This window comes from Procambarus clarkii, chromosome 74, assembly GCF_040958095.1.
Source record: "Procambarus clarkii isolate CNS0578487 chromosome 74, FALCON_Pclarkii_2.0, whole genome shotgun sequence".
Classification (NCBI taxonomy): domain Eukaryota; kingdom Metazoa; phylum Arthropoda; class Malacostraca; order Decapoda; family Cambaridae; genus Procambarus; species Procambarus clarkii.
The window spans coordinates 9,986,185-10,011,115 of NC_091223.1; the positions used below are offsets into that span (position 1 = coordinate 9,986,185).

Sequence of the window (24,931 nt, forward strand, 5' to 3'; positions counted from 1 at the left end):
ATCAATCCTCTCGTTCATCCTCTTCAGGTCAGTGATCTTCTTACCAAGGACCCCGTCGATGGCATTCCTTCCAAGAGGAGCACCTAGGAGTGTGCTGTCCTCAGGGTTGGTTGTATGAATGTCAGGCAAAACAACCTTTATTTTCTCTATTATGTGCTGGTTGGTGGAGGTTATTTCACACTTGGAAGAGTTCAGGGTGAGGCCTAGGCTTGCTCCTTGCTCCTGAATTATTCTTATGTCGTCCAAGAGTGAGGCTGGGGAGCCGGCTAGAGTACCATCGTCCAAAAACCAAATATTGAGCTCACTGGACAGGTTATCGGTGACTTCCTTGATGACTAGGCAGAAAAGAAAAGAAAAGGAGCAAGGGGGGGGGGGGGGGGTCACCCAGTTTGACACCTTCTTGTGATTCACTTTCATGTTCCCCGAATAGCAGAGTTAGATTCTTGCTGTAGCATGAGTTTACAAACGGGTAGAGGGAAGGAAAAAGGCGATGAACCGCACTGAGTACTGCATCCCTTCTAACCAGATTGAAAGCATTTTTGAAGTCCAGTTTTATCAGGGCTTTTTCATCCGTAATGTCGGCAATGTAGGCCATATATATATTTATATATATATATATTGATAATATCTTGTAAATATTGCCTGCAAATATAAGTTCAGACGAATTTGTAGCTAAACGTGATGACCAAGTCATCTCTATAAGTTACTATCTAGATTGAAATTGACAAATGTTTGCCATTCTCAGATATTCTTATTCATAGGGAAGATTTTTCACTAAAATTCAGTATTTACAGAAAGCCTACGAATAATTTATGTTATGTTCATTATTTCTCAGGGCATAGATACAATGTGAAACAATCTATTTTTCCTCTATCTAAGAGCTCTTCGTGTTGTTACTCCAAAAATTTTGGATGAAGAGTTCAAGAATATTGATTCTATTGATCTCAAGCTTTGTTATCCACCGAGTTTTTTCGAAGTTTGCCATAACAAAGAACGTCATACATATTATAATGTTATATGCAGTGAGAAAATTCACCCAAAAAAATGTATTATGTTTACTATATTTTTCTAGGTTCGAAAATATTGTCAAGGCTTTGAAACTTTTTTATATACATGTATAGTTTAATTACGAAAATACTGTTGGAAAATTATTAGTTAGAAATAGCCCTCGTAATGATAATTGCGTCATTTACAAAACACCCTGTAAAACTGTAATAGGTTCTATGTAGGGGGAACATCTAAAGATTTAAAATTTTGAATTTTGTCACATATACACTCTGTAAGACATGGCCAATTATATAATGCTTTGTTTGTTCATATGTCAGAAAGTTCTCAGCAAATTTATTGGGAGAAGGCTTCTTCAGTAACGAATTGTAAAATCATTTTCAATTGGAACATAATTGATTCTGCTTTAATACATATCACAAAATCATATAATTTGAACATTAGCAGTGGTTGTATAATTTAGATGCATTTTTGATTAATTAGTTAAAGGGCGATTTGAGTAGGATCACTGATACACATTTTTCTCACTAATACCTTATTAATATTCCTTCATCTCATTAATGACATTGTACTTCACCTCACGTCTTTTCCCCATATATATAAATCTATGTAAGTCCATTCCTCTGAAGATTTTTTATCAAATACAAAAGTACTTAAGGAAATTCCTGTCTCAATTCTTCCTCCGTGGAAGGATTGATATATATATATATATATATATATATATATATATATATATATATATATATATATATATATATATATACATATATATATATATATATATATATACATATATATATATATACATATATATATATATATATATATATATATATATATATATACATATATATATATTTGGTTTATCTTTTGATATATTTGAGAGATTAAGCTTATGAAAAAACATAATAAGCACTTACATTCAGACACAATGAAATAATTCATATATATATATATATATATATATATATATATATATATATATATATATATATATATATATATATATATATATATATATATATATATATATATATATAATATATATATATATTATTAAATATGACCGAAAAAGTAAGATTAATAATTCTAACACGAATTTTCTCAATCTTTCGTACATTTCTTTTCACTGTTGGAGGTAAATCAAAAATCAATTCTCCAAAATTCATTTTTATTTCTAGTCTGACGCGACACGAGCGCGTTTCGTAAAACTTATTACATTTTCAAAGACTTTAGTTCACAAATACACAACTGAATAGAACTTACGCATCTCCGATTTTATATCTACATTTGAGTGAGGTGGAAGGGGTGATGTGGCATTAACACAAGACAGAACAAGATGTGGCATTAATAGGGTAATAATTTCATCAACACAAGACAGAACAAGAGGTGGTATTAATAGGGTATTAATTTCATCAACACAAGACAGAACACGAAACAATGGATATTGAATAGAAGTGTTTGTAGAAAGCCTATTGGTCCATATTTCTTGATGCTTCTATATTGGAGCGGAGTCTTGAGGGGGGTAGAATATTGTTGTGGCCACATCCTATTAATGCCACATCTTGTTCTGTCTTGTGTTAATGCCACATCACCCCTTCCACCTCACTCAAATGTAGATATAAAATCGGAGATGCGTAAGTTCTATTCAGTTGTGTATTTGTGAACTAAAGTCTTTGAAAATGTAATAAGTTTTACGAAACGCGCTCGTGTCGCGTCAGACTAGAAATAAAAATGAATTTTGGAGAATTGATTTTTGATTTACCTCCAACAGTGAAAAGAAATGTACGAAAGATTGAGAAAATTCGTGTTAGAATTATTAATCTTACTTTTTCGGTCATATTTAATAATATATGTCTACAGGAAAGACTACTACCAAAATATACTAATATATATATATATATATATATATATATATATATATATATATATATATATATATATATATATATATATATATATATATATATATATATATATATAATATGTTTTGTTCAAAGTATTTTCACTCTGCAGGAACAGGTGCATGGGGAAAGAAATGCAGCAAATCGTCAGGAGGTAAATGGTCAAGACCTGCTGACTCAGAGAAGAAGAGATACAGGTACTGACAAACATGGCGGGAAAAGTGTTGGTCACGGCAGAATTGAAGAAGTAGGAACAGGTCGCCGAGACAAGAATGGAGGAAAACCTGTTCCTTCCAAGAAAAAAGAAACTAAAAATGTTAAGAAATCGTTAAAAAATCGAACTAAAAAACAGAAAACCAGTTTTCGTACCAAGAATGGACAAAAGCGTCATGAAGGGCAGAGGAGGAAAAGTTCTATCAAAAGGATAGGAGAAAAACGTCGAGGAAGCAAGAAAGGCATAAAGAATAGTGTAGATCAACCCATCAGGAGTAAGAAAAAAACTAGTCGCACCAAGAGCGGAAAGAAAGATCGCGGAGGCAAGAATAACGATAAACTCCAACGTGGCAAACATCGGCGGCAGAAGAAGAAGAAAGATGGTCGCGTCAAGACTGGTAAAAAGGTTTTCACTGTCAAGAAGGCTGCTAAGGGACGTGACAAAACTGATAAAGAAGTTCCCACTGACAAAAAGATCGTTAAGGGACGAAAAGTCAGTACAGAGAAAAAACAAAAGAAGAAATCAAGAAAAAACTTAAAAGAGTCGAAACACAAAAATCGAAAGACAGGCGGCCGAAAACAGAAAAAAAATAAAAAAACAATGAAAACAAACTCAAAGAAAACAAAACCCCGAAAAAATCAAAATGAGAAGCCTGCGTCAAATAAACAAAGGAATATGATGAATGGGAAGAAAGCTAAGAAAGTTAAAGGCATTAAAGTAAAGGGGAATAAACACAAAAAGAAGCAAAACAAAGCTAGCAAGAACCAGATGAAAAGTAACAAAAAAACTAAGAAAAACCTTAAAACCATAAATAAGGACAAACGCAAGAAACACAAAAATACCAAGCAGAACAAAACCAAAGTTAAAAACAGCAAGAACGCGAATAAAAACAACAAAAAGCCCAAGAAAAGTAAATCCAAGGCGGGTAAGAAAGGTGACGAGCCGGCAGTAAAGGAGCAAGGGAAGCAGTCTGACGGGAGGAAAGGTTATCCAGCTTCGGGTGAGAGTCATGGTGACGATTTTGACTCCAAAAGAAAGTGCAAACCTCACAAAAAGTGTACTCAAGCCGGCGGGAAGTGTCAGAAGAAAAAGACCTGCAAGACTAAAGTTGTCGCTGTCAAGTGCAAGGGGAAGTCGTGCGAGTGTTGCCTCTTACGTAAGTGTCTATTTGTTTTCGATGTTTGATGGGTTCATTTTGTTGGAATGGAAGGAGCAGGAAGTTATTAGCATGATAGTTGCTTTTAACAATAAAACTTTTGCCTCTACATTTTGTGCCTGGTGATTCAATCCATCTATCCATTATCTCTCCACTATGAACAAATTCACAAGGGCTGTGACGAGGGTTCGAACCCTCGCCATAGCCCTTGTGGATTTGTTCATATGATGCATCACGCTATTGTGATGTCTGTGTGTAGTGTGTCTCTCCACTATCTGTGGGATAGTAATATAATCTCGCGATTATAATACTTTTTAATAATTAGCTTAGGATAAGAGATGTTAGCTTTTTCTGGATGTCTCAACTATTAGTCTAATACTTGAAAGTGAAACTTGCTCAAGATTTATTTGTAGTTAACTTTATTTGCACAGATACATATGATGACTGATGTCTGTTCTATGGAGAGATACAAAACCTGCTCAAAAATATATTTTAAGTCTGTAACATGAATTTATTTGAAATATACATCGGCCTCAAACTAGATCTATCAGAAGGAATTTAGGTTATGTGATACAATGTGGAACAAGAATATTGAAACCAAAATTATCATTAAGTAGATAATTATAATGACCCATTTACTGGACTCTCAATTATAGTAAGTAGTTGTGACAGTATTTTATTTGTAAAGTTGTTTGTCATCACTACGACAATTTCTCCTTCCGGAAGTCACGTACTGAGAGAGACTCGACTCTAGTATTGTCTGATTCAGATCTCTTAAACTGTCCTCTGAGCTCAGCGCTCTTACTTCTGACAACAATGTTCTAGTATAATACCCAGGACTCTCTCAAGCAGGTTATTGTGATCGCAGAGACGAGCAGAGCTCGAGCTGCATATTGTAGAGCCGGCCATTCATTTGCTTCCGCTCTACTTGTCACTGTTGCTGCTTTCCTTTTTACCTTAATAATCATTCTTCTTGCCACTTTACAGCTTTATGTTTGACCTTACGTACACTTCTTCGGTCCCCCTGCTGTTTACTTGGGATCTGTTGGGGTCCACTACTATTTATCCTCAAATCCTCTGTCTTATAAATATTCTTATCTACCAACAGTGATGTAATATTGTGCATTGGTCACCTCTATCACAGGGTATTCATTCAAGACACATCTGCAAATGTAGTTACGATTCTATCAGCTTTCTCAGACAATGCTCTTTTATATTTAGGGACTGAATATCTATGATCAGGTTCATAGAGAGAGGATAGGCTACGAATTGATAGTCTGGAATAATGCAAAATTCTGTAGTTTTAATTCCCGTCATTTTATATACTGCAATTGTTTGTGTTTTTTCACATAATGCTCCTACTTTTATCAAATTCCGTATAGCTCTAGAGAAAATAATAATAATATATAGTAACAATAATAAAGACAATGATTAAATTTATATGAAAGCCAATACTGAGATAGCAAAATATTTATATTCTTTTAGTATTATTGAACATAAGTTTGTAATAATTATCTTCTAAACAGCTTGTGCACTGACAACCAAAAAGAATTGTAAGAAATACAAGGGCGTGTGCAGGAAGAAGTGCGGGACGAAGGAGCGCCAGATAGCCAAGGGCTGCACCAAGAAGAAGTGCGTCTGCTGTGCCAAGGCTTGCAAGCCATTGAGCGCCTGCAATGTTCTTGGTGGTCACTGTGTCGACAATAAGAAACTCTGCACAGGATTGATAAACAAAAAGGGCTGCAAGGGAACCAAGTGTCTCTGCTGTTATCCAGGTAAGACATCCGATTACCATCACTTAAGCATATACTTGAACATCTGTGAACGGATTTACATTAAATATTTACTTTTCATGGTTGCTGTTTGGAATCTAGACTTCAGTAACTGATATTAACCTCAATAGCCACCTTGGAAGACCATGTACAACTGCCAAAGTTTCGGCAGCTTCTCAAAGTACTCTTAAAGGCAATCTTTATAACAGCACTCGTTTGATTTTGGGAGTTTTATTATTTCTGTAACATATTTATTCTAATGGTAGCGAATTTGTAGATAAGTGTCCCCCTTATTCAAGTGTCTCTTATTCTGACTTTTGCCAGCGTATGCGGCGGACATCATTCTGTTGTGGCTTTCGTTATATGAGCCTATGGATTTAGGTTTAGTGTTATGTCCACTCCCAGGTCTCTTCTTCTAGTTGTTACAGGGAGATAGTCTCTCTGCTATGTGTATTGACCTTTCGGTCTCAAGGCTCCTGTTCTCATTTCCATCACCTTGCACTTGTTAGTGTTGAACTCACGCAGCCATTTCTCGGACCAGCTCTTCAACATGTTCAAGTCGTCCTGGAGAATCTTGCAATCCTCATCTGTCTCAACCCTCTTCATTAGTTTTGCATCATCTGCAAACATCAACCTAAAAGTCTCAACTCCTGTAATCAAGTTATTACATAAATAAGAAATAGAATGGGTCCCAGCAACGATCCTTGAGGCACTCCGCATGTTACACTATGCCAGTCGGACTCCTCGCCCCTCAATGTCACTGACACCTATCTGCTAGGTAATTCCTTACCCATGATAGTGCGTTTCCGCCTACTCCCGCCAGCCTCTCAAGTTTACATAGTACCCATCTACGTAGTACTGTATCAAAGGTATACTCACTGTACTCACATAGTTGTACTCTCCTATATGTGCTGGCCGGTGGTTGAGCTTTGGCTCTTTGATCCCGCCTCTCAACTGTCAATAAACTGGTGTACAGATTCCTGAGCTTACTGGGCTTTATCATATCTTCATTTAAAACTCTGTATGGAGTATGCCTCCACCACATCACTGCCTAATGCATTCCATCTGTTATGAAAGATCATTAACGTATATAAAAAATAGGATAGGTTCGAATACATAACGGGACTCCACTGGTGACATCATGCCAGTCTGAGGTCTCACACGTTACAGTAACCCTCTGCTTCCTGTTTCTTAGATGCTCCCTTATTCTTATGCTCCCTACCACTTACTCCAGCTTGTTTCTCCAACTTATGCAACTATCTCTTATGGGGTATGGTGTCAAAAGCTTTCCGACAGTCCAAGAAAATGCAGTCTGCCCCTCCTTCTCATTTTGCTTAATGTTAGTTTTTTGGTCATAGAATTATATTAAACCTTTTAGACCCGACATGCCTTCCCTGAACCCATGCTGGTGACGTGTTACACAGCCTCTTCTCTCCAGATGTGCTACCAGGCTTTTTGTCGCGATCTTCTCCATCACATTGCATGGTATAGAAGTTAAGGACACCGACCTGTAGTTAAGAGCCTCCTGCCTATCCCCCTTTTAGTAGATTGGATTTACATTAGCCGTCTTCCAACTCTCTGGTACATCTCACATTTCCAGTCACTAGTTATAGACCATAGATAGTGACACATAAAGTGCTTCTTTTAGCATCCATGGAGAAATTTCATCAGGTCCAACAGCCTTAGTAACTTCTAGATCAAGCAAATATTTCCCCACCTTATCTCTAGTAATTTCAATATCTTCCAAGTCTGCTTGGTTTATCACCACCAATCTTAGTTCATGGACGTCTCCTTGCTCTATTGTGATTAAGACCTCCTGGAATCTCTTGTTGAGTTCTTCATACACCTCTTTGTCATTCTCTTTGCACCCATCCTCTCCCTTTTTAAGTTTCATCGCCTGTTCTTTCACTGTTGTTTCCCTACTGATGTGACTATAGCAGTTTTGCTTCTGTCTGGGCTTTATTTGCTGTCATTTTCAAACTGCCTCTCATCTTCTCTTCTCACACTAGGTACTGAGGTACCCATTTCAAGCTCTCTGATTTCTCTCTCTCTCTCTCTCTCTCTCTCTCTCTCTCTCTCTCTCTCTCTCTCTCTCTCTCTCTCTCTCTCTCTCTCTCTCTCTCTCTCTCTCTCTCTTTACTCACTGGTGTCTTGTTATTTCTGTAGTTTCTCTATGCCCTTGTGCTTAGCTGTGTTGCTCCCTTGCGTGCCTGATTAAACCATGGATTCCCCTTTTGTTTTTCAGTTTTTTCTTTCTGGGCCGGGAAAACCTTTTTCTGTCTCCTGGCACATCTGGGGGGGTTGTAGTCCATAATGCCTTGTACATACTTTCCACTGAGTTCTGTGTCCCATGGTATTCGTGTTAGAAATATTCTTATCTCATCAAATTTTCCTGAATGTGTGTATGTGTGTGTGTGTGTGTGTGTGTGTGTGTGTGTGTGTGTGTGTGTGTGTGTGTGTGTGTGTGTGTGTGTGTGTGTGTGTGTGTGTGTGTGTGTGTGTACCTACCCAATTATGCTTGCGGGGCTGAGCTCTGGCTCTTTGGTCCCGCCTCTCAACCGTCAATCAACAGGTGTACAGGTTCCTGAGACTATTGGGCTCTATCATATCTACACTTGAAGCTGTGTATGGAGTCAGCCTCCACCACATCACTGCCTAATGCATTCCATTTGTCTACTACTCTGACACTGAAAAAAATTGTGTGTGTGTGTGTGTGTGTGTGTGTGTGTGTGTGTGTGTGTGTGTGTGTGTGTGTGTGTGTGTGTGTGTGTGTGTGTGTGTGTGTGTGTGTGTGTGTGCGTGTGTGTGTGTGTGTGTGTGTGTGTGTGTGTGTGTGTGTGTACTCATCTAGTTGTACTCACCTAGTTGTGCTTGCTTATATGAGTGAGCTTCAGCTCTTTGGTCCCGCCTCTCAACCGTCAAGAGTTAGCCTCCACCACATCACTTCCTAGTGCATTCCATTTACTATCTACTCTGACACTGAAAAAGTTCTTTCTAATGTCTCTGTGGCTCATTTGGGTACTCAGCTTCCACCTGTGTGCCCTTGTGCGTGTGCCACCCGTGTTAAATAATCCATCGTTGCCCACCCCTGTTAATTCCCCTAAGAATTTTGTATGTGGTGATCATGTCTTCTCTAGCTATTCTGCATTCCAGTGACGTGAGGTGCAGTTCTCTTAGTCTGTCCTCATAACTCAGGCCTCTTAGTTCTGGGACTAGCCTAGTGGCATACCTCTGAACTTTTTCCAGCCTCGTCTTGTGCTTGACTAGATCCGGGCTCGAGGCGCGGATTGGATTGGCCTTACGTATGTGGTATACAAGGTTCTGAAGGATTCCTTACACAGGTTTTTGAGAGCAGTTCTGATGTTAGCCAGCCTCGTATAGGCCACTGATGTTATTCTTTTGATGTGGGCTTCATGAGACAGGTTTAGCGTGATATCAACTCCTAGATTTTTCTCTCTTTCCGCTTCGTGAAGGACTTCATCTCCCATTCAGTATCCAGTGACTGGCCTCCTTGTTCCTCCTCTAAGTTTCATTACCTTACATTTACTTGGGTTGTACTTTAGCAGCCATTTGTCGGACCATTCCTTCAGTTTGTCTAGGTCTTCTTGTAGCCTCATACTATCCTCCTCTGTCTTGATCCTCCTCATAATTTTTGCATCATCAGCAAATTTCGAGACGAACGTATCAATTCCTTTTGGGAGATCATTTACGTATATCCGAAACAGTAAAGGTCCAAGGACTGATCCCTTTGGGACTCCACTGGTGACTCCCCGCCACTCCGAGGCCTCACCCTTCACGGTGACTCGCTGTGTCCTGTTGCTTAGGTACTCCCGGTACTGTAGTTAGGTACTCCAGGGTACTTAGGTACTGTGTGTGTGTGTATGTGTGTGTGTGTATGTGTGTGTGTGTATATGTGTGTGTGTTTGTATGTGTGCGTTTGTGTGTTGGCTTCAGGATATGAAATCGGTAAATAATTTATATGTTGTTCTCACCTGAACAAAAATTTCTACATAAAACCAATATTTTTCTTTGTCACTGAATTGTTTTAAAATGAAATTTTTCGGACTATTGTGTCACAAATATATTCAAAACAAATATTTCATATATCTAATAACATAAACATATCAGGATGTGATGCCCAGTGAAATTGCTAAAACATTTATCTCTGGTTCTGGACGGGGTACCCGGCAGCACCCGGGTAGTCCCTGTGCCCAGGCCTCTCCCACACATTCTCCCAGGTCTTCCCCACACCTACCCTAGCCATCATCCTCTCCCCCCCCTCCCCCTACCACACATACTCTTCCCATCTCTTCTGACATACCTCTCTGCGTCATCCTTGTCACACACCTTCCACATCTCCCCCACATCATTTTAACAGTTTTTACAACACTGTCTTCATCACTGCAAACATTTTCGTGCCATAACCATCTCAACTTACAAGCTTCGCCTATTCTTCAACACATATCCCGCTATGAATACAATTATTTTCACTACACATTATCTACATCACCATAATCGAAAGGTCGTACCGGGAATGCAAATCGGTCGCCTGAACATTCGTTTTGCATGTTAATGCATGAATACACAAATATTTAAATGAATGCTAAATTCTACGTACTTTTGGCTGAACATTTATATAGACTTTTGGATAGGGGTGTGGAGGCCGAGGCTCCTTCACGGGAGGCAAAGGGGCCGACCCTGCCCACCCGACATGACTAAAAATCACCACTCACTATACAGAGTAGCAAGAGGCTAGCCCCAAAAGTCTGGCATCTAACCTTGTTTGGTTAGAAACTAGACTCTCAGGGAGAGAGAACAGAATAGTTATTCCGTTCCCTTTCCTCTTGCTTCCATTTTCTTTGTCTCACGTTTCATCTCCATCCCTCTCATACGTTCTCTCCTCCTCTTTCCTGTTTTTCTTCATTATGTTCTTTTTCCAATGTTGAATCAATGTTATATACATTGATTCAACGTCGATAACAGAAGAAATATCTAATATTAACACTAAGGATAATCAAACCCATATTTCAGGCTTCATAGTTGTTGATAGTCGCAATAGGAGTCAGTCCTACTTAATGAGAGGCATTGGGGTCGACACTAACCAATTAAGAAACCAGCCATACACACATAAATCACCCTGTAAAGTTTTGTGAGGTTAACTACCTCCAAGTGTCTGGCCCTTAAGCTCGAACAAACAATTCAACAGACGATCTCTTTTAGATATAAATACATTCATTCACGTGCATATCAATATCTCTGTAAGCTTTGTTTAATGAAATATTATTATCTAATAATCCCTATTTAAAGTACTTATATGTACAGTTTTAATTTGTACTTACTAACGTTAAATTTTTTGTCGTTTTCGACTGATACAGCTTCGACAACGACCCAAGTGTCAAATGCAACAACCTCAAGATCATATACAACTATTGCAGCAAACTCAACTACTGCAACAAACACTATAACAACTTCAACCAACGTGACAACATTGGCAACCAGTGTGATAACTACTGCAGCCAACACGACAACTACAGCCAACACGCCGACTACAGCAGCCAACACGACGACTACAGCAGCCATCACGACGACTACAGCAGGCAACACGACGACTACAGCAGCCATCACGACGACTACAGCAGCAAACACGACGACTACAACAGCCAACCCAACGACTACTTCAGCCAACACGACGACTACAGCAGCAAACACGACGACTACAACAGCCAACCCAACGACTACTTCAGCCAACACGACGACTACTATAGTAAATACACCAACTACTGTAGTCACCACAACTACAGTGAACAATACAGCATTACTGGCTAATCTCACTTCGCAACTCAACCTGTTACTCGCCACTCTAAACGGTACAACTAATATATTAACAACATTGCAAGCCCTTCAAGTTCAAATTAATAACATTATTACCACAATTAACGCAATACTTGGAGCAGGGAGGAGGAGACGCAGCACCTCACAAGAAATTCTGTTGATCCAATATATCATCGACAACACAACAGACGCGTTGGCAAATAGTGACTTTACCACTGCCAATGGTTTCCTTCCCCAGCTAATTGTGGCGCAGACCACATTAGCCCAGATATTATCATGCGCAGTTAATCGGTCGTTGTTAGTCAATTCAGGCCTGCTAACAAGCGCACAGTCTGCTCTAGTCAGCGTCAACAAAGCTATATTTGCTGCTAATACACAGAGAAGCAGTACGGTCGACCAGATCAACACCGTTCAGGCACAGATCAGCCAACTCGGAGGAACCACTGTGATTGTACCTACCATCTCGCCCCTGATAATCACCCCGGAGTCCTTGGTCAGTTGCCAGTTAACAACCTCAGCACCAAACCCAACTACTCCGAGTACCAACATAACTACTACAGCCATCATAATAACTACTACGGCCAACAATTCAACCGTCAATGCAACATTGGCGAGTCTCACTTCGCAACTTAGCCAACTCCTAAGCGCCTTAAATCAAACAGACAACGCTATTACAAATCTTCAAATCCTTCAGAGTCAGCTGGCTAGCCTTGTGGCCGCAGTTAACGCATCGATAGGAGGAGGAAGAAGAAGAAAACGCAGCCCTGCAGATGAAATCATCAAGATTACAACGATCATCACACAAGTTCAGTTAGTGATAAAACTAGGTAACATTGACGCATTAACTTCATTGAACGGGCAACTGATAACGGCGGTGATCATAGCGACTACAATAACACAAAGTATTATTACTAAACAATATATACCCGATGAGACCTTTCGGACGACGGTGATAACAACTGTTACCGATATTATTAGTATCGTCATAGATGCAAGAACTCTGAGAGCCACTATAGTGGAAGAAATCACAGTAGTTCAGGTGAGCATCAGCCAAAAGGGAGGAACCATGGTAACTATACCTCCAGCCCCACCAACCCAGACAATCGTTCCCACGGAAACACCACTGGCAACAATCCCAGTTAGCACACCGCCTCCAGCAATCCCGAGTACCACTTCAGTTTCAGCATTCCCCATTCTATCAACCACAGGAACTGCACCGGGTTCTTCAAGCCCAGGTTCTCCAAAGGGTACAACAGTACCTGGTACTACACCTGGTCAAACAAGTATAGGTACTTCACCAGGCCCAACAACCTCTGGTGGTACAACAGGCCCAACATCCTCTGGTAGTATAACGGGTCCAACAACCTCTGGTGGTACAACGGGTCCAACAGCCTCTGGTGGTACAACGGGTCCAACAGCCTCTGGTGGTACAACGGGTCCAACAGCCTCTGGTGGTACAACGGGTCCAATAACCTCGGGTGGTACAACTGGCTCAACATCTGGTTCTAGTTCAACCTGAAAAGTGTAGTGTATCAAGCTCAACGACCTCGAGTTGTACAACCAAAAATGAACGGTAGTATAGCTATCAGCTAACAGTACTACAACAGTAAGTGAAACAATTTAGAAGACTACAACAAGAAATAGAAAATCTTCAGTGATTACAACCGGAATTTCAATAAGAGTAGGGAATATCAGCATAATATACGGAAGTCAAATGTCACTTATTAGTATGAATGATACAATATAGTTAATTAGCTGTTTTAATAGTTTTCTTCGGCCATACACATTAACACATGTTAAAAGCACACATTGACACATTTTAAAGGTATATATCAGCACCTGTTCAAAGTGCACATTAAAACTTGTTAAAATATACGTTAACAAATATAAAAGCATCATATTAACATATGTTACAAGTACACATGAACAATGTTAAAAGTACACATTAATACATTGTAAAGGAAACATTAACTCATGATTAAATTACATGTTAACACATGTTAGAAGTACAAATATAAACATGGTAAATCTACACATTAACAAATGTTAAAGGTAAACATTAACACCTTAAAAGCAAGATAAATAAAACCAGATCTTTAATTCCATATTATGACACACAGATTTGTTTAATGAAATGCACAAATGTTAATTCTTTATTATGTAACAAAAAAATTCGTTTCTAATGCATTTTCGTTGCAAACTGTGAACTGACATATTTGATAGTTTTATGTAATGTTTATATCATCACTTTGATGAAGTATTTCCTAAATATCACATTCACAATCTGATATATTATATATATTAAAACTACTTTCTTATCAAGTTAAATGTATTTATTCAATTTTATTTTATCACATGCATATGACTGTTATACACACAAGATCGGTCCGGTATTGGCCTTTTGAGTGCTGCACTGAGCATTTACACACAAAAACTGTTCTGGACAAGAAAACTCTACAGAACAACATGTATTTTATTAATCCCGAGTGTGTGAGCGCTTTCCTAATGGTGCTTTCGAAAACGAGTCTAGGTCCTTGTGCCCCACCTACTAGCCTTGTTATACTTGTTTCGTTATATATTTTACTACTCAAGTCGATAACAGACCTGCAACACTACTCTCGACGCAAACAATAGACCTTAACAATAGTCGCAATGAATGCCACCTTATGAAACACATACCTATTGCTGAGGTCCATAAAACAATAATAGGTTTCAATAACAAGGCGCCAGTTCAGTAGCAGGATAAATAAGATGGTATTAACCTACCTACCAGTGATTGCACTCCATCAATACACATGTATAGTAAATGCAGCTCTTGTATCTGGACTAGTCCCCACATACTTCAAGAATGCCACAATCAGATTAATCCACAAGTCAGGAAAACCTCCAACACAAACTGAAAATTACAGACCAATTTCCCTCCTCGAAGTATCAAGCAAAATATTCGAAAAAAAATAATCAGAGATGTGTGAAGTACATGGAAGAGGAAGCGAAGTATAACACCAGATAACATGGGTTAGAAACTGCAGAGGGACCCATTCAGCTATAGCCCTGATCTACGAGCATATAGTTAACGCAATGTCGAAAAGAGATCAGTGTAATATAGTGCTTAGAGACGTTTAGAAATCCTTCGACAAAGTTTGGCACACAGGCCTGAAATATAAGATATAAGAGCTAGGACTCCCACAGAGATTTACTGCTACTCTCTGCAGCTTTATAGACAAGAGAACTGCTAGGCTTAATATCGGCAGCTGCTTGGGTGACTTCATAGAACTTAAAAGTGGGGTACCATAAGGAAACTGCCTCTCCCCCACTCTATTCAACATATATACAACTGACCTACCCCAACCCCAGCATGGAGAATACATCACATACGCTGACGATGTCACCCAAATAATATGCAAACCAGGACCATCAAAGCCGCTACTAGCCAACAAGACCAAGGCAGCAATTGAATTCATAAACAACTTTGAGAAGCAATGGAAAATTAGCACAAACAAAAGTTCCAGATAATACATGCTATATATTCATAATGGCTTGGCGCTTTCTCCTGATAATTCCTTCCTTCCCTCCAGATAATACCCATTGCAAAAAGAAATCCGAATCCCATTATACTTGACAATCGTCCTATACAATATGCGGAGGTTGGCAGAATACTGGGATTCACAATCAATAGAACAGGGATCAAAATTTTCGTAAGGGACCGACAAAACAAAGCCAAAGCAGCCTTAGGAAAATTGAGGAGATTCCGAAGCCTCAGTACAAACATACACATACACCTATATAAGGCTCTAGTTTCGCCGCATCTAGAATATCCCCCAGAACCACTACACACCTTAAAGAAAACTAACATGCAAAAACTACAAGAAGTGCAAAATAAGGCACTAAGGAGAGCAGCTAAACACCGTCCACCATATGATCAGACAATCCAGGAGCTCCATGAACTCCTGAACATATAGCCACTAAACATCAGACTACAGCACCAAGCCATCAGGGTGTGGAACACCATCAAAATGTTAGAAGGCCCAATGTCAGTAAGATTACTCCAAGGTGAGACGCACCGCTCCCACAGCTGGTGGCCCAAGAGCCTCGATTTACTAGATGAAAACCCAGCCCCACAATACATAATTCCCAGATGAAATACAGACCAGAAATCCCTCCCCCAAAGTATTGGGGGAAGGGATTGCGTATATTTAAATACGCAAATGCGTATATAATATACCCAAACTGCGCATATTTAAATGAATCTATATACTTATACATCTATTAATCAAAATAGCCTTAAACAGAATTGGGAATTGATGTTCCCAATTTTCTGATGGGAACATCAGATCATTTGATCATCAGATGAGGGAGTGGGGAATGGTGGAAAGGACGAGGGGATGGGAGTGGGGAATGGTGGAGACCGAGGGGACAGGGGAGGGGGTAATGATGGGGGAGGACGAGGGGACAGGGAAGTTGGGAATGGTGGGGACGAGGGGACAAGGGAATGGAGAATGGTGGGGAGGACAAGGGTACAGGGGAGTGGGGTAGACGAAGGGATGGAGGAGAGGGAAATGGTAGGGAGGACGAGGGGACGGGGGAGTAGGAGATAGTGGGGAGGATGAGGGGGATGGTGGAGTGGGGAATGGTTAGGAGGACGAGGGGATGCTGGAGTGGGGGATGATAGGGAGGAAAAAGAGACGAGGGAGTGAGGAAAGGTTGGGAAGACTAGGGAATGGGGGAGTGGGGAATGGTTGGGAGGACGAGGGTACAGAGGAGTGAGGAATGGTTTGGAGGGCGAGGGGAATGGTGGGGAAGGACTGGGAGACAGGGGAAGGTTGCTGTGGCTCAGCAACAGCCACAGCAATTCCACGACCCAGAGATGGCTTCTTGAACCTAGCTGGAATCAACCTCACTGAGGACCAAATCATTCTCCTAAATCTGGATATAAACTGTCACGTTATATCCAGACCAAGTGAGATGGCCTGGAAAGTGGAGTCGGAGATCCTAATGGACGACATATTCGACTTCGAGACGCAAAAGAAGGTTACCACTAAAGACACCTTGCGGGCAGAACTTATTGCAAAAGGAGGAAAGATTCGAGGCAAATACAGAAGCAACATACTGTCCCCCCGAGCTCAAAGTGGGAGTACAGGCCGCTTTGGGACAGGACCAAGGTACAGGTACAGGACACTACAGCCGAATTGAACTCAAAGGTAAACAGAGTAATCGAAACTGTTAACGCCAAGAAATCCAGACTCCACCTGCCAAAGGTTATTGGGGAATACAAACCTGGGTATGCGTATAGAAATGTCAAGACCCACAAGCCTGGAAACCTACTTCGGCCAATCATCAGCCAGATACCCACACCCACGTACCGACTGGCTAAGCAACTCAATGGCTTGCTGACTCCTTATGTACCTTGTGCTTTCAGCCTGAAGACTCCAAAAGAATTTGTTGATTTAATGTGGGGAACACGGGCAACATGGATAAGTGCCTCGTTGGACGTAAAATCACTGTTTACCAACGTTCCTGTGGATGAAACAATCGGGATGATAGCGGACAGAGTGTATCGTGATCCGGCTTCTCTTGACATACCATAAAAGAGATTAAGGAAACTACTCCAAGCTTGTACTAAAGAGGCACCCTTCTTGAGCCCAGATGGGCACACGTATAAGCAAGTAGACAGGGTCACCATGGGTTCTCCCCTAGGTGTTCTGTTTGCGAACTTCTACATGAACACTATCGAGCAGATGGTCTTAGTTGACATGGACTTGAAATATGCCATATACTGCAGGTATGTTGATGACATTTTTACACAGGTACCTGATGTCAGACGTCTGCAGAAGCTGAAGGAGGCATTTGAGCAGAATTCTGTGTTGAGTTTCACTTTCGAGATGGAGAAGGATGGGAAGCTGCTCTTTCTAGATATAACAGTCACGGAAAAGAGCGGAGGCTTCCACACTGCAGTCTACGCTAAGGACACAAACATAGGAATGTGTCTCAATGCCAATTGTAACTGCCCAGACAGGTACAAGAGGAGTGTTGTCAGAAGTGCCTAGTAGCCAGAAGTGCGTTCTGGCTACTAGGTACGGTATATATATATATATATATATATATATATATATATATATATATATATATATATATATATATATATATATATATATATATATATATATATATATATATATATATATATATATATATATATATATATATATATATATATATATATATATAGTCACTAGCCTAGCAGCGCGCCCATTTGCAGCAGGGAAATATACAGACCTTCTAAGGTAAGTAAATGAACGGTCTGCAAATCTTAATGCTGCAGCCACGATCAAAGCATGGCATAATTTGCTCCGTTTTGGCAATATATGCTTAGGCGTACCTGAAAGAGGAGGCAAGTCACTAGCCTCATCAGTCACTATGGCAATAAATAATATCCCTAGAGCTGACAACTTGATCCCCATCCCTCCTCAACGCAAAAACCGTCATGGCAGACCCAAGAGTTCCAATGACAATTTTAAACTAGGAATACAAGTGACCAAAAAAATTGAAAAAGGCAACACAGTAGGAGCAATTAGGTTACTTACCAGCGAAGACACAATCGCCCCTAGAAATACCGCTACCGCCAACTCACTGAGAGAGAAGCACCCTCCTAGAGTACCGTGGGAACCCACTGCTCAGGACACAAATGTCCCAGACATGGAACCCCTATTCCTCCAAGCGTCAGAGGTATACAAAGCCATCATGTCATTTCCGCCAGGCTCGGCAGGGGGATACACTGGAGTAAGACCTCAGCACCTCAAGGAGATGGTAAAACCAGTTCTCGGAGAAGTTGCAGAGACGCTGTTGTCAGAGGTCACGAAGTTTGTCAACGACTGCCTCTCTGGGTTGATCCCAGATACAATTAAACCCTTTTTCTTTGGAGCATTCCTTTGTGCCCTTAAGAAGAAGGATGGTGGAGTCAGACCCATTGCCGTGGGTAACACACTTCGCCGCCTTGTTGCTAGGGCAGCTGTCAGAAAAATTAGCATAGACGCTGCGACGATGCTTCGACCCCATCAACTAGGTTTTGGTGTCCCCAATGGCTGTGAAGCAGCAGCTCATGCAGCACGAGCCTATATCAAGCGCCTCCCAGAAAATAAGGCATTAATTAAATTAGACTTTAAAAATGCCTTCAACCAGGTAAAAAGGGATGTGGTACTGGAAGCAGTTCGAACAAGCTTTCCTTCTCTACTCCCCTTCGTCTCAGCAGGGTACAGTAGGGAATCGACGCTGCTTTTTGGGGAACATGAAGTTGTTTCAGCAGAAGGTGTCCAGCAGGGAGACCCACTTGCCCCTTTTCTTTTTTGCATGGCTGTTAAAGAGGTCACAAGCAGGTTGACCAGCGAACTCAACATCTGGTTCCTGGACGATGGCATATATATATATATATATATATATATATATATATATATATATATATATATATATATATATATATATATATATATATATATATATATATATATATATATATATATATTATTAAATATGACCGAAAAAGTAAGATTAATAATTCTAACACAAATTTTCTCAATCTTTCGTACATTTCTTTTCACTGTTGGTGGTAATTCAAAAATCAATTCTCCAAAATTCATTTTTATTTCTAGTCTGACGCGACACTTGAGCGCGTTTCGTAAAACTTATTACATTTCCAAAGACTTTAGTTTACACACACACACAATTTTAACTGAATAGAGCTTAAACATCTTCGAGTTTTTATACCTACATTTGGGTGAGATGACATGTTACAATAGTTTTGGATGAGGTGAAAATAAACTTTTAACACAAGACAGGACACGAAACAATGGGTATTAAAGGTAGATAACTGCAGAAGGCCTATTTTTATTGGCCCATATTTCTTGATGCTTCTATATTGGAGCGGAGTCTTGAAGTGGGTAGAATATAGTTGTGCATTAATTGGCTGTTGATTGCTGGTGTTGACTTCTTAATGTTTAGTGCCTCGCAGACGTCAAGATACAGCGATAGCAGGCGGCTTGACGTCTGCGAGGCACTACACATCAAGAAGTCAACACCAGCAATCAACAGCGAGTGGTGAGTGTGAGGGACAGCTAGCCCCCCCCACCTGCCAACACTGGTGTCCACCCCTGCCGCCACCACCCCTGTCATCCCTCCCACGCCGGCCAATGTCTCAACCCGCCCGGGGATGGAGGGGACTCCACCAACTAACCAGGAACCCCTCAGCCAAGAACACGGTCCTGGGAACAGTGCACTCAGACGTGCAACCTGAGGACCCAGACTCAGAGGAACGTGTCGGGTGTGTGACGAATCTCACAGCCTTAGAATCGATGGAACCCTACGTCAACACAACAACTGTGAGGGTTCATGGACGGCACCTGTAGAGAGAGAAGGCCCACAGAACCCCCCTGCACCCCCCACACATCCCAGCAAACTTCATGTAATCAGATGAACCTCCTGGGGGCCATCAAAGCATCCACCACCAGAACTCTTCCTCACATTCCTAAAGCAGCGCGCCCATTTGCAGCAGGGAAATATACAGACCTTCTAAGGAAAGTAAATGAACGGTCTGCAAATCTTAATGCTGCAGCCACGATCAAAGCATGGCATAATTTGCTCCGTTTTGGCAATATATGCTTAGGCGTACCTGAAAGAGGAGGCAAGTCACTAGCCTCATCAGTCACTATGGCAATAAATAATATCCCTAGAGCTGACAACTTGATCCCCATCCCTCCTCAACGCAAAAACCGTCATGGCAGACCCAAGAGTTCCAATGACAATTTTAAACTAGGAACACAAGTGACCAAAAAAATTGAAAAAGGCAACACAGTAGGAGCAATTAGGTTACTTACCAGCGAAGACACAATCGCCCCTAGAAATACCGCTACCGCCAACTCACTGAGAGAGAAGCACCCTCCTAGAGTACCGTGGGAACCCACTGCTCAGGACACAAATGTCCCAGACATGGAACCCCTATTCCTCCAAGCGTCAGAGGTATACAAAGCCATCATGTCATTTCCGCCAGGCTCGGCAGGGGGATACACTGGAGTAAGACCTCAGCACCTCAAGGAGATGGTAAAACCAGTTCTCGGAGAAGTTGCAGAGACGCTGTTGTCAGAGGTCACGAAGTTTGTCAACGACTGCCTCTCTGGGTTGATCCCAGATACAATTAAACCCTTTTTCTTTGGAGCATTCCTTTGTGCCCTTAAGAAGAAGGATGGTGGAGTCAGACCCATTGCCGTGGGTAACACACTTCGCCGCCTTGTTGCTAGGGCAGCTGTCAGAAAAATTAGCATAGACGCTGCGACGATGCTTCGACCCCATCAACTAGGTTTTGGTGTCCCCAATGGCTGTGAAGCAGCAGCTCATGCAGCACGAGCCTATATCAAGCGCCTCCCAGAAAATAAGGCATTAATTAAATTAGACTTTAAAAATGCCTTCAACCAGGTAAAAAGGGATGTGGTACTGGAAGCAGTTCGAACAAGCTTTCCTTCTCTACTCCCCTTCGTCTCAGCAGGGTACAGTAGGGAATCGACGCTGCTTTTTGGGGAACATGAAGTTGTTTCAGCAGAAGGTGTCCAGCAGGGAGACCCACTTGCCCCTTTTCTTTTTTGCATGGCTGTTAAAGAGGTCACAAGCAGGTTGACCAGCGAACTCAACATCTGGTTCCTGGACGATGGCATATATATATATATATATATATATATATATATATATATATATATATATATATATATATATATATATATATATATATATATATTATTAAATATGACCGAAAAAGTAAGATTAATAATTCTAACACAAATTTTCTCAATCTTTCGTACATTTCTTTTCACTGTTGGTGGTAATTCAAAAATCAATTCTCCAAAATTCATTTTTATTTCTAGTCTGACGCGACACTTGAGCGCGTTTCGTAAAACTTATTACATTTCCAAAGACTTTAGTTTACACACACACACAATTTTAACTGAATAGAGCTTAAACATCTTCGAGTTTTTATACCTACATTTGGGTGAGATGACATGTTACAATAGTTTTGGATGAGGTGAAAATAAACTTTTAACACAAGACAGGACACGAAACAATGGGTATTAAAGGTAGATAACTGCAGAAGGCCTATTTTTATTGGCCCATATTTCTTGATGCTTCTATATTGGAGCGGAGTCTTGAAGTGGGTAGAATATAGTTGTGCATTAATTGGCTGTTGATTGCTGGTGTTGACTTCTTAATGTTTAGTGCCTCGCAGACGTCAAGATACAGCGATAGCAGGCGGCTTGACGTCTGCGAGGCACTACACATCAAGAAGTCAACACCAGCAATCAACAGCGAGTGGTGAGTGTGAGGGACAGCTAGCCCCCCCCACCTGCCAACACTGGTGTCCACCCCTGCCGCCACCACCCCTGTCATCCCTCCCACGCCGGCCAATGTCTCAACCCGCCCGGGGATGGAGGGGACTCCACCAACTAACCAGGAACCCCTCAGCCAAGAACACGGTCCTGGGAACAGTGCACTCAGACGTGCAACCTGAGGACCCAGACTCAGAGGAACGTGTCGGGTGTGTGACGAATCTCACAGCCTTAGAATCGATGGAACCCTACGTCAACACAACAACTGTGAGGGTTCATGGACGGCACCTGTAGAGAGAGAAGGCCCACAGAACCCCCCTGCACCCCCCACACATCCCAGCAAACTTCATGTAATCAGATGAACCTCCTGGGGGCCATCAAAGCATCCACCACCAGAACTCTTCCTCACATTCCTAAAGCAGCGCGCCCATTTGCAGCAGGGAAATATACAGACCTTCTAAGGAAAGTAAATGAACGGTCTGCAAATCTTAATGCTGCAGCCACGATCAAAGCATGGCATAATTTGCTCCGTTTTGGCAATATATGCTTAGGCGTACCTGAAAGAGGAGGCAAGTCACTAGCCTCATCAGTCACTATGGCAATAAATAATATCCCTAGAGCTGACAACTTGATCCCCATCCCTCCTCAACGCAAAAACCGTCATGGCAGACCCAAGAGTTCCAATGACAATTTTAAACTAGGAACACAAGTGACCAAAAAAATTGAAAAAGGCAACACAGTAGGAGCAATTAGGTTACTTACCAGCGAAGACACAATCGCCCCTAGAAATACCGCTACCGCCAACTCACTGAGAGAGAAGCACCCTCCTAGAGTACCGTGGGAACCCACTGCTCAGGACACAAATGTCCCAGACATGGAACCCCTATTCCTCCAAGCGTCAGAGGTATACAAAGCCATCATGTCATTTCCGCCAGGCTCGGCAGGGGGATACACTGGAGTAAGACCTCAGCACCTCAAGGAGATGGTAAAACCAGTTCTCGGAGAAGTTGCAGAGACGCTGTTGTCAGAGGTCACGAAGTTTGTCAACGACTGCCTCTCTGGGTTGATCCCAGATACAATTAAACCCTTTTTCTTTGGAGCATTCCTTTGTGCCCTTAAGAAGAAGGATGGTGGAGTCAGACCCATTGCCGTGGGTAACACACTTCGCCGCCTTGTTGCTAGGGCAGCTGTCAGAAAAATTAGCATAGACGCTGCGACGATGCTTCGACCCCATCAACTAGGTTTTGGTGTCCCCAATGGCTGTGAAGCAGCAGCTCATGCAGCACGAGCCTATATCAAGCGCCTCCCAGAAAATAAGGCATTAATTAAATTAGACTTTAAAAATGCCTTCAACCAGGTAAAAAGGGATGTGGTACTGGAAGCAGTTCGAACAAGCTTTCCTTCTCTACTCCCCTTCGTCTCAGCAGGGTACAGTAGGGAATCGACGCTGCTTTTTGGGGAACATGAAGTTGTTTCAGCAGAAGGTGTCCAGCAGGGAGACCCACTTGCCCCTTTTCTTTTTTGCATGGCTGTTAAAGAGGTCACAAGCAGGTTGACCAGCGAACTCAACATCTGGTTCCTGGACGATGGCATATATATATATATATATATATATATATATATATATATATATATATATATATATATATATATATATATATATATATATATATATATATTATTAAATATGACCGAAAAAGTAAGATTAATAATTCTAACACAAATTTTCTCAATCTTTCGTACATTTCTTTTCACTGTTGGTGGTAATTCAAAAATCAATTCTCCAAAATTCATTTTTATTTCTAGTCTGACGCGACACTTGAGCGCGTTTCGTAAAACTTATTACATTTCCAAAGACTTTAGTTTACACACACACACAATTTTAACTGAATAGAGCTTAAACATCTTCGAGTTTTTATACCTACATTTGGGTGAGATGACATGTTACAATAGTTTTGGATGAGGTGAAAATAAACTTTTAACACAAGACAGGACACGAAACAATGGGTATTAAAGGTAGATAACTGCAGAAGGCCTATTTTTATTGGCCCATATTTCTTGATGCTTCTATATTGGAGCGGAGTCTTGAAGTGGGTAGAATATAGTTGTGCATTAATTGGCTGTTGATTGCTGGTGTTGACTTCTTAATGTTTAGTGCCTCGCAGACGTCAAGATACAGCGATAGCAGGCGGCTTGACGTCTGCGAGGCACTACACATCAAGAAGTCAACACCAGCAATCAACAGCGAGTGGTGAGTGTGAGGGACAGCTAGCCCCCCCCACCTGCCAACACTGGTGTCCACCCCTGCCGCCACCACCCCTGTCATCCCTCCCACGCCGGCCAATGTCTCAACCCGCCCGGGGATGGAGGGGACTCCACCAACTAACCAGGAACCCCTCAGCCAAGAACACGGTCCTGGGAACAGTGCACTCAGACGTGCAACCTGAGGACCCAGACTCAGAGGAACGTGTCGGGTGTGTGACGAATCTCACAGCCTTAGAATCGATGGAACCCTACGTCAACACAACAACTGTGAGGGTTCATGGACGGCACCTGTAGAGAGAGAAGGCCCACAGAACCCCCCTGCACCCCCCACACATCCCAGCAAACTTCATGTAATCAGATGAACCTCCTGGGGGCCATCAAAGCATCCACCACCAGAACTCTTCCTCACATTCCTAAAGCAG

At 41.3% G+C, this 24,931-nt stretch overlaps 2 protein-coding genes across 2 annotated transcripts in view; both read left to right on the forward strand.

Moving 5' to 3' along the window:
- Positions 1–12,949: 12,949 nt before the first annotated feature.
- LOC138356809 (uncharacterized) lies at positions 12,950–13,402 on the forward strand. The gene has a single exon (XM_069313132.1). The coding sequence runs from the start codon at positions 12,950–12,952 to the stop codon at positions 13,400–13,402; it is 453 nt and encodes a 150-aa protein (XP_069169233.1).
- A 3,269-nt stretch (positions 13,403–16,671) lies between these two features.
- The window catches only part of LOC138349805 (uncharacterized), a 39,312-nt gene continuing 31,052 nt past the window's right edge, over positions 16,672–24,931 (forward strand). The window contains exons 1-2 of the mRNA XM_069313133.1: positions 16,672–17,042; positions 17,663–17,687. Coding sequence (XP_069169234.1) covers positions 16,672–17,042; positions 17,663–17,687 — 396 coding nt within the window. The remainder of the gene's footprint in view (positions 17,043–17,662; positions 17,688–24,931) is intronic.